The sequence below is a fragment of the Strongylocentrotus purpuratus genome, unplaced genomic scaffold (genome assembly GCF_000002235.5).
Source record: "Strongylocentrotus purpuratus isolate Spur 01 unplaced genomic scaffold, Spur_5.0 spur5_scaffold_21, whole genome shotgun sequence".
NCBI classification, from domain to species: domain Eukaryota; kingdom Metazoa; phylum Echinodermata; class Echinoidea; order Camarodonta; family Strongylocentrotidae; genus Strongylocentrotus; species Strongylocentrotus purpuratus.
The window spans coordinates 22,027,620-22,037,390 of NW_022145607.1; the positions used below are offsets into that span (position 1 = coordinate 22,027,620).

General features: G+C 38.5%; 1 protein-coding gene across 1 annotated transcript; it reads left to right on the top strand.

The window, feature by feature from the left end:
• Positions 1–8,736: 8,736 nt before the first annotated feature.
• On the top strand, positions 8,737–9,483 carry LOC105437822. Its single transcript, XM_030994234.1, has 2 exons — positions 8,737–8,955; positions 9,302–9,483. Exons 1-2 carry the CDS (start codon positions 8,745–8,747, stop codon positions 9,481–9,483), a joined length of 393 nt encoding a protein of 130 aa, XP_030850094.1. The 5' UTR covers positions 8,737–8,744.
• Positions 9,484–9,771: the final 288 nt, after the last annotated feature.

Below are 9,771 nucleotides of genomic sequence, written 5' to 3' on the forward strand. Positions count from 1 at the left end.
CGCTATGCATTCGTCGTCATTCGCTGTGTGCGTCGGGATTTTTTGAGCATGCTCAACAGTGTGCGCGGAGCTCGACGCATAAATGTACACTCCAAATGCACGCCAGACATGCGTGGAGCGGGCTAGATCAGCGCCAGACATACGCGAAGCACACGCCCTGTATACGCACAGCGCGCTAGCTACACGCTGTGCATTTTGTGTCAGCTCGCTAGCTTTTCCAAAATCATGACAAAAGTTAGGCACGCGGCCTTTTCCGATTTCCAATGCGCTGGCCGTGCGTCGTCTATGTGTGACCACCTCTGTTGAGAACGCGGTGCATGCGTGGAATATTCGTCCAGCGGGCTAGCAACACGCTCTGCATTCGTGGAAGTTCAAGTTGTTATCATGTGCGCTCTGTGTACGGTTTGTATGCGCACTGTATGCGCCCTGTATGCGCTCAGCGCGCTAGTAACACGCTCTGCATTCGTGGAAGTTGTTATTATGTGCGCTCTGTGTACGGTTTGTATGCGCACTGTATGCGCCCTGTATGCGCTCAGCGCGCTAGCAACACGCTATGTATTTGGTGTCAGCTCGCTGTAGCTTTGACAAAAGTTGGGTGCACGACAACGCACTGGCCAAAATTGCAAATTTCCAATGCGCTGGCCGTGAGTTCCCCATGCGTCCCTTCTGTGACCGGGCCTTAAGCCATGCAATTTACGCTGTGCGATAACTGCACTACACTAATGCACGCCAGCTAAACATATTTACATCCTTCGATGTTTCATTCGAGCCGTGCAATTTTCTTTTACTTCTTTTCGATATTTATGTAATATGTGTATGTGAGTATACGGTTCATGTTATTACAGAAGTGTACAAGGAATGAAACAGATGGAAGGGAAATAAAACAAATATAAAATGACTCATTCTCGGAACAAGCTAAACCTATTCGCACTCAGAAACATCATTAGTACTTTTCTCCCTCGGGCCGATGGCCCTCGGGAGAATAGTACTAGTTGATGTTCCTTCGATGCGAATAGCTTCAGCTAGATCCTCGAGTGTCATTGTATATTTGTATAATAGCCGCCATGTGTAGGTAATATTAGATAGCTTAGACAGATACCGAGATGTGATTTGTCCAGAGCTCGTCACGTGATATCAATTGCGAGGATCCATTGTAATATTTTCCTAGTCGTTCATTTTCCAATGTTATATTAACCAGCCGGTGAAAATTTTTTTTGTTTTAAATGATATTTTATTTCCTTCCTCATAATTTCACATAACAAGAAATTCACATAACAAGAAATTATCAAATTAAGCAATATAAAACAAGATCTTTGATACAAGACACTTCATGAGTTACATCAATCAATGAACATAGAAAAAAAAAGGAAAAAGATTCTTGCATGTAACAGTGTATAATCAAAATAACAGTAGAGGAAAGTTTAAAGTGTAGATTTTTTTGTTTTCAATGATATTTTATTTCCTTCCTCATAATTTCACATAGCAAGAAGTGAAATGAATATATTTTTAATCAATGCATGTCTCCCTCTTGAGGACTGTATGTCACCAATTACAAACACTATACACCATTACCGATGGTCTTTTTTTGTAATCAATATTTTTTTCCAGGTAAAACCAGAAATTGAGATTTATTCCCCCCCCCCCCCCCCCCAATTTTTAATTTTTTTTTTCATAGGATTTTTGTTTTTGAAGGATTTTTTTCTCGAATTATATAGAAATATTATTTTTCGCACTTCTTTTTCAAAATTTGTGTTTGTCCTCGAAAAACCATGGAAAGAGGGTTATATTTTCCCTTGTGACCATATTTTCCCTTCAGCGGTCCAAATAATGTTATATGACACCTCCTGTCAGTCAATATCTGTATAATATTGATGATGAACTTTTAACCTAACTACAATTTCACCATGTGTGAGGTGTCATTTGAAAGAGAATTAAGAATTCTCTACAAAATCATACCGCATTTTATAGGCTTGATGATAATCTGCATAAAAATATAAAGCCACTGTGATTTGTCCTTAAATTTTCCCCATGATATAAATTGCGACGAAAATGCATGTTTCTCTACATTTCATAAATTATCTTCACTAAAGACTCAAACCTTTTTGGAAAACTGGCCACAGATCTGGACAATATTATGTCAAAAATGTTTTTAAGGTAGTTATAGTTCTCTAAACTTGATATGTTAATATAAATTAACATGGCATTTATGATTGTTAATGGCTGCCTCTTCTTTCAGTCGCGTCAGTTCCTGGGGTAAAAAAATACACCAACCCCCAAAAGATTACAACAAAAGTTTTTCAACGGTTTCAACATACTAAAATTCCGGCTAAAAGTAATAAAAGGACCCTCGGAAATTTGTCCTATTGTGGATGGCCGCCAATACCTTAAAATAGCCATGAATCGTGATATATCCCTCTTGGAAATGTAATTTTATTGTGTATACTTAGGTTTCGGGGATCGAAGAATCCATTCATACCACATACAGTGGGTTATGGCTACCAAAATACCTGTAAATTCAAGATGGCGACCGAAATGGCCGCCAATCTCCTTAAAATGACTGGATGTGAGTTACCTTTGGTAATTTGCAAGATTAAATGTATGTTTAAGAGGACAAGATATTCTCTAGTATGCTTCAAATTATCATAAAGTGCTGGAGTAGCCTAATACTCAAAACAATTCTAAAGATGGCATCCATTTTGTAATCCGAGATGGCCGACGAAAACTGAAATTAGTCATAAATCGTGACATGTTCATATTAGAGATGTAATGTTGGGATCTATACCTAGGTTTCGGGGTCGACAAATCCATTTAGACCGTTTGAAAAGTGTGATAGCCGCCAGAAATCCCGGAAATGAACGATGGCATCCTAAATTGTAGCCAGTATCGCAACATAATCAGATTCGTTTTACTATTTACAATATAGTTTAAGGTACATTTTAAGGGTAAGAATATTCATTGATGCACGAAAAAGTATCATAAAGTATAAGGTCAGCTTTTTATAGAAACAATGTAACCAAGACGGCTGCCATTATACCATCAAAAATGGCTGCCAACACATTTATGTATGCTATAACTCATGAGGTATTCCTCCCATAAATATAATATTAATGTCTTTACATTGGTATCCGGATTTAAAACTATATTCAAACAAGATCAAGTTGATATGTATCCTCAATGGTGAGCAGGAAAGCTGGAAAAATGAAACCGAGTTAATGTTTTAAAAAAGACCGCCAAATTTTAAATGATTACAAGTGAGTATATCTATTTTACAATAAGGATTTGTTAGGTGTAAGAGTATTTTAGCGTTAAAGTTATACATGGGTAGACGTTATTAAGACATTTTGATAACAATACAGTACCGTTACGATTTGATATCATGTAGCATACAGTATTATTCCAGGTCAATCATAATTGCTTGTTTTGATATTGACCTGGGCCCGTCTTACAAAGAGTTGCGATTGATCGCAATCAATCGCCAGTCCTCTAATCAATCTCTTTTGTAAATAGTTGCGATTGATATCAGTCGCAAATAAGTTGCAATTGATATCAACTCTTTGTATTAAAGACGGGGCCCTGGATTGAAATTAAATTTTATGTTTAAATTATTTTAAATTTTGCATATATACAATAAAGAGCAAAGGAACTTAAATGAACTTAAATGAACAGATGTTTGTTATTAAAGTAACTATCTTTTCTAGTAATTCTTGGATAGCTAGATAAAAAAAAGTAGTTAAATCATTTAATTATGCACTTTCCATAAACATGGAAAAATCACCAAATTTTCATGCACATTTTTTATTTAACTATTTTCGGTAGAAGGACAGGATTATTTAAAAACAAATTCTCCATCCCGTCAACCATGTTCTGTGGAATTGTTTTTCCTGGATGATTATTAATGCAGCTAATGAATAATAACAATATCCAATAATTGCGTAGCACATAGACTATTACAAAATGCCATGTGCCTACATAATGTACATTCGTATGTTTGTTATGTCTTAACCCTAAAAAGGCCGGGCTATTTGAGGTCTTACTACGGCCGGGGGGGGGGGGGGCATTATGGCCCCCTTAAGATCTCGGCCGTGAACCGGCCGATCTCCGCGAAAATTTGCACGCATGTCAAGTGAAGTGTATAGAATAATATAATAATTTCAAATTTTTGATAAAATTTCATAAAATCATATTTTTACCCATAAATCATATATAAGCATTCTTTTTCACTACATATATTCATTAGACCATTTGGAATAAAAAAAAAAAATACAGCTTATTTCTTGTGTTATCTCTTGTCTTTCTTATGTATTTCATCGTTTTTTAACTTAAGTATTTTATTGTTTTTGTTGTTTTATTTTATTTCTTACTACAATTCAACTATTTTGACTCCAAAAACAACCACCTAAACTTTAAAAAAGACCCAATAACCGATGTTTAATCTATTTTTTGGAAAAATGACATTTCAATGTGTTTTGTACACAAATATAAATCTGTGCAGCATTTGTATCTAGTCGGATCAATATCATCAATAACATGATACTTACTTAGTATTACGTGCACGTGGGTTAAGTTTACTTAACTTGTTATCCTTAGAATGGATTGGAAATGGATTAGAATGGATTTGATTGTGCCCACTACATGTACATTATATCAGATGATGTGACTTTGGGTATTCTATCCACAATGGCTTATACAATCGTTATTCAGGGTATGTGTTTACCAGCATATATTTATATGAGGTATGAGGTTGTATATTTAATAATGTTATTCTGTATATTTGTATATAATTGGGTTTTAGCTCACGCACAGAGGACTACAAACATGGCCGATAATTATTGCCAGCCGATTCTTGTCAATGGTGAATTGATGCCTACAGTACCAGAGTACATGCCCTCGTTTCCCGTCTCATTGAAGGGTTTTAAACGACATTTCGTTTGCAAGTTATCTGGTGAGTTTGACGTTTTTAGTGATGATCATAACAATTATGACATGTCAGTCCAATTTGTTGACCGATCAAAAAAATGATGAATCATTGGAGTGAATGGTAGACATAGGAAAATTATGATTCTTGAGCAATCAGAGTAATTATACAATTACGGACCTATTAACGACTAAAATGTACGCATGATTTAAGAAATTGAAACGTTTTTGAGGTGAGAGAGGAGTCAATATCGAAACTTTTTCAAACGTAGAAATATGCAATAGTGATGCCTTGGTCACATTATTTTGCCTCGGCGACCGTGCGGTCTTAAAAATCTACGGCCAACAGCAATTATAGGACCACCGCAGCATTCCCACGGTCACATACGGTAGCGGTCACACATGTTAGGGTAGCCACACGGCGTATTTTTAATTTTGTGGAGACATAAAAGGCCTTCGGTGACGCACGGTCTCCGCAGGGCGTCCTGCGGCGGCCGTAGCTTTTCGACAAATAATAAGACAGACACAAAGACGCCGCAGGGTGCCCGCACGGCGGCCGAAGGGGATCAATAGGCGACCGTGCGCCCCTGGAGAATATAAAACGCAAGGCTACCGTACACTCGACGTACGGTCGCCGTGAAACCGCTTTACGGCATGGCTACGGTGTGTCTAATCGCTATGGCGAACCTAGAAATGAAAACAGTTATAACTCCGCGTTATAATCCAACGGCGACCCGTACGGCATATAAAGATAGGAATACTCCAGATTCTCTGCGGCCGCCACAAGTATCTCTCGATTTCGGGGGCGTACGACCGCCGTATCCTAGCCGTAGAGCAAATGTTACCTAGGCATAAATGCCTAGGTCACATTTGCCTTGGCGGTCGTGTGGTCTATCATAATTATTTACGGCCAACATATAGGGCCGTCGCACCATTCACACGGTCACATGCGGTAGCGGTCACATAATTAAGATAGGGTAGCTGTACGGAGTATTTGTAATTGGTGGACAGAAAACCTGTGGCTGTCGTACGGCCTTGAAGTGATGACGCGCGGCGACCGTAGAATTTTTGACAAATACCAAGGCGCCCGCAGAGGGACCATACGACGATATCCCCATATCTCCGCCACATACCTGCTCCACGAACGGCGCGAAAAGCCACGGGGGCAGTACGGATGTCGCGCGGCGACCTTACCGGAGACGTACGTGGGCCTTGTACGTGGGCCATACCGCAAGACCACCGTACGGGCCTCGTAGGGCCTCCTAAAGGCTGCCCTTGGGCACCCTTGGAATTCCTTCGGCCGCCGCAAAAAAAGTCAATTGTAATTGATAAGGCCCTAGGGCAACCGCACGGCAAACGCAACGCCACCGTGCGCCCGACGGTTGGTCGCCGTTCAGTTGCAATTGCAGTGCAGTAGCCGTGCAGTCTCCTCAGCATCCGCACGGAAATCGTACGGGAGCCTGTGCAGCTTTCGTGCAGAGGTTGCGTGAGAAAGCGCGTTGACCGTGCAGCCGCCGTTCCGTTTTTTGAGCGTTTTTTTGCCCCCATGTTCACCAAAAAATCGTGCGTTTGCTGCACGATCAGCGCGAGGCCTCCGCTCGATGCCCGTGAGGGGATCGTGCAATGGAAAGAGTAATAAAATATAATGTTTACGAGCAGAAATTTATATATATTTTTTTTGTATCGCTCGAAATCTAAATGTCTTCGTTCAACTTAAATTCGTTTTCAGCATCCACTACTTCTCTTGAAGCAACAATTAATTCTATATTGGACTCGACCACACCAAATCCCACTACAACTACAGGTAAGCATTTTACATATATACATATTGTATGGGGGTAATTGTAGTTTAACAAGAATTAATTCCTCATTTTTCCTTCAAAAGAGAGCGATTCGCATGGTCACTCACTTATATTATATATCACACACGGAACCTTTATTTAATCGTTTAAAAACATTAAAAATACAAGATATTTACATTTTTCAGTCGAGCACTTTTATGTATACATATTCTCATAATCAACTACCATCGCTATTTTTAGAATATTTACAGTTTAGACTCAAACATTCACACATACCCCACCAGTTGTTCAACATATTATCACTTAGAAAATCCTAAAATAATTTTAGCCCAAAAGTTAGTAACCCAATAAAAATCACGTCGTTATCAGATTTACGTTCTTCAAGCACTCGACAATTACGTGATTGTGTTAACACGTTTCTTGTACTAGGTCACTTATAAAACACGTACACTAAATCACGTAATTGTCACTAGAATATCACCATTACAATAACGTGATTATCCCTACCTTGGATACCATGGTTTGTAAACCTAATACTCCCGTTTTTGTTTGGTTATGAAATTACATCTTCATATTAAAACGAAATTATCACATTCTTCAGAAGTTTTAAAATCGCGTCACAGAAACACGTGAAGCGTTAGTGATAGTTTTAGTCAAAATATCTGCGTGAAATTCACATAAATATTAAGAGGCTGACTTGAGATGAATCGTGTTCTTCATTCACGTGAAATTTACGTCGAAGAGGAAATATGTTACTGTAACCCGCGTTCAATCCAATAATTACGCAAATGTTACACAATAAATGAACCAAAATAATGACGTTCTCATCGTGTCTTGGATCCTTAAAAGTCACGTCCTGGCGCGCCGGAAGCAGTTTAGGATTAGAGGGGGTGGGGGGGGGGGGGGGGGGAGGTATGGAGGGTGCAAACATCCCAGAAGGAATAGCTAATTGCAACTGGTTCAGTTGAAGAACCAGTCAATGCCAACTGGTAATACCCTGGAACTAATTGAAACGGGCTAAATGATCCAGTTGATCCAGGCCAGTTAGAATTCAACTGGTCTAGCTGAGCAAGTAGAACCATTTGGTAAAACTTCCAACAGTTGAAGCTCCAGGCCAGTTGAAAAACTACTTTACTTTGTCCTGGTTAATTGCGAATGGCAACAACACTTCAATACCGGTTCGTCTGTAATTCAAATGTAAAGGCATTGGTAGACTTAAATAATTTAATTAATCGAAATGTTTCCATATACTTGTATTTTATTGAAATCATTTTAGTTTATAGTTAATGTTTCCTTATTCATGTTTAATTTAATGTAATTTATACGAAGTAGTGAAATGTCTTAATAACTGGCAATTTATATTTGTAGTATTTTCGAAATTAAATGCATATAACTAAATCATAAGTAATTCAGAAATATGCTGTAAATTCAGATAAATTGTTTAAAAAAAACATAGATCTGCACGCAACCCTTACTTAATATGCAAATTAACTGGTGTCAACTGGTTCAACTGGAAATATGCCCACGGACCAGGTTTCAACTGGTGCAACTGGTAATATGCCAACAAAAAGTCATCAACTGGTGCAACTGGAAATATGCACACAGACCAGTTATCAACTGGTGCAATGGAAATTTGCCAACAGTCAGTTATCAACTGGTGCAATAAAAATTTGCCAACAGTCACAGGACTATCACCACCGAACTTAAATGGTAACTGTGAAACCATCAATACCTCACCTTTCACACCTAAAAAATCACAAATACACACCTAAGATCAATAATCAGTTTGAGTCACGAGATCATTACCACGGAACTTATACTGTCTACGCTTCGTTAAGGTATTGTATAACAGCGTCTGGAATGTGACTGAAGTGTATACCTTAATTGATCATCTCCTTACCAGCTCTCAAGAACGAAGAACCACAGATATTGATTTGTACATTAGCACATTTGAAGAACGTACGAGGAAAAACTTTGGGGAATAAAATTACCTCCTTCCACCCGTTTATTTCAGAATCGACTGCAAAGATGTTTTTGACAGGTGAAGACGGGATTTTTGTTGCAGATCTACAAGATGACCTAAACTTCACTTCTATACAATCCACCGATCGACCCAATTATATGACCTATGACTCCGTGGAGAAGAAGCTCTACTGGGGTGACAGGGGTACAAAACGAGTTTATCGTGCTGATGATGATGGAGGAAACAGGGAGGAGGTCACTTCTGGAAACGACAATGGTATGGTATAGAAAATGATTTAAACATAACATAGAATCATATCATGAATCTTGGTATATAAAAATAAAAAGTAGCAAGGAATCTGACACAATATGACACTGGAATGGAGCTGATGGCAGAGAATATATTCTTAATGGGAGGAATATCAAATAACTTTGAATGTATCATGATTTTGATATTTATCATGTTTGCTTATTAAATGCTATTATCTTCTGTCTATCTATTTCGGATCAAAAAAAGAAGAAGAAAAAAAGAGAGAATTTAAAGTAAACAAATCGTTAGTAGCCCCCTACCCCCCCCCCCCATTTTAAGATGTTTATAATTCATGATTTCATTTGAATCGTAGACCCACGAGGAGTTGCGATCGCTGAATTGTCACGCATTCTATACATCGCCTACGATGGGGCAAAGAAAATAACGACTGTGGATATTGGACAAGGTAGCGCATTTCCAGGGAATGAGGCGAACTTTGTAACCGGATTAACCGATGGCCCATTGTCGTTGGAGATGGATGAGGAACAGGGGTAACTTTAATCACGTAATCATACTGATGGTTCGGAAGTAGAGTTGGGGTTGTTAAAGGGATAGTTGAGTTCTATTGCAGAGGGCGCTAAACAAAATAATTTTGCTGTGAGATAATGAAAAACTGGGTGTCAAATTTGACAGAACATACAATTTAATTGACAAAATCATCTTTGTTTGATCAAAATCGGTTCAGAGACGGCTGAAATATCCATAAATATTACGATTTCTAATACTTGTGTTCTACCACAAAATATTAGATAATTTGAAGAAAAAAAACGTTGACAAAACGAA

What these genes read in the sequence shown, in the direction of transcription:
- LOC105437822 (XM_030994234.1), top strand. Translation starts at nt 8,745, where the DNA reads ATGTTTTTGACAGGTGAAGACGGGATTTTTGTTGCAGATCTACAAGAT. An exon ending in CACTTCTGGAAACGACAATG is followed by an intron (nt 8,956 to 9,301) that starts GTATGGTATAGA and finishes TTTGAATCGTAG; the next exon opens with ACCCACGAGGAGTTGCGATC.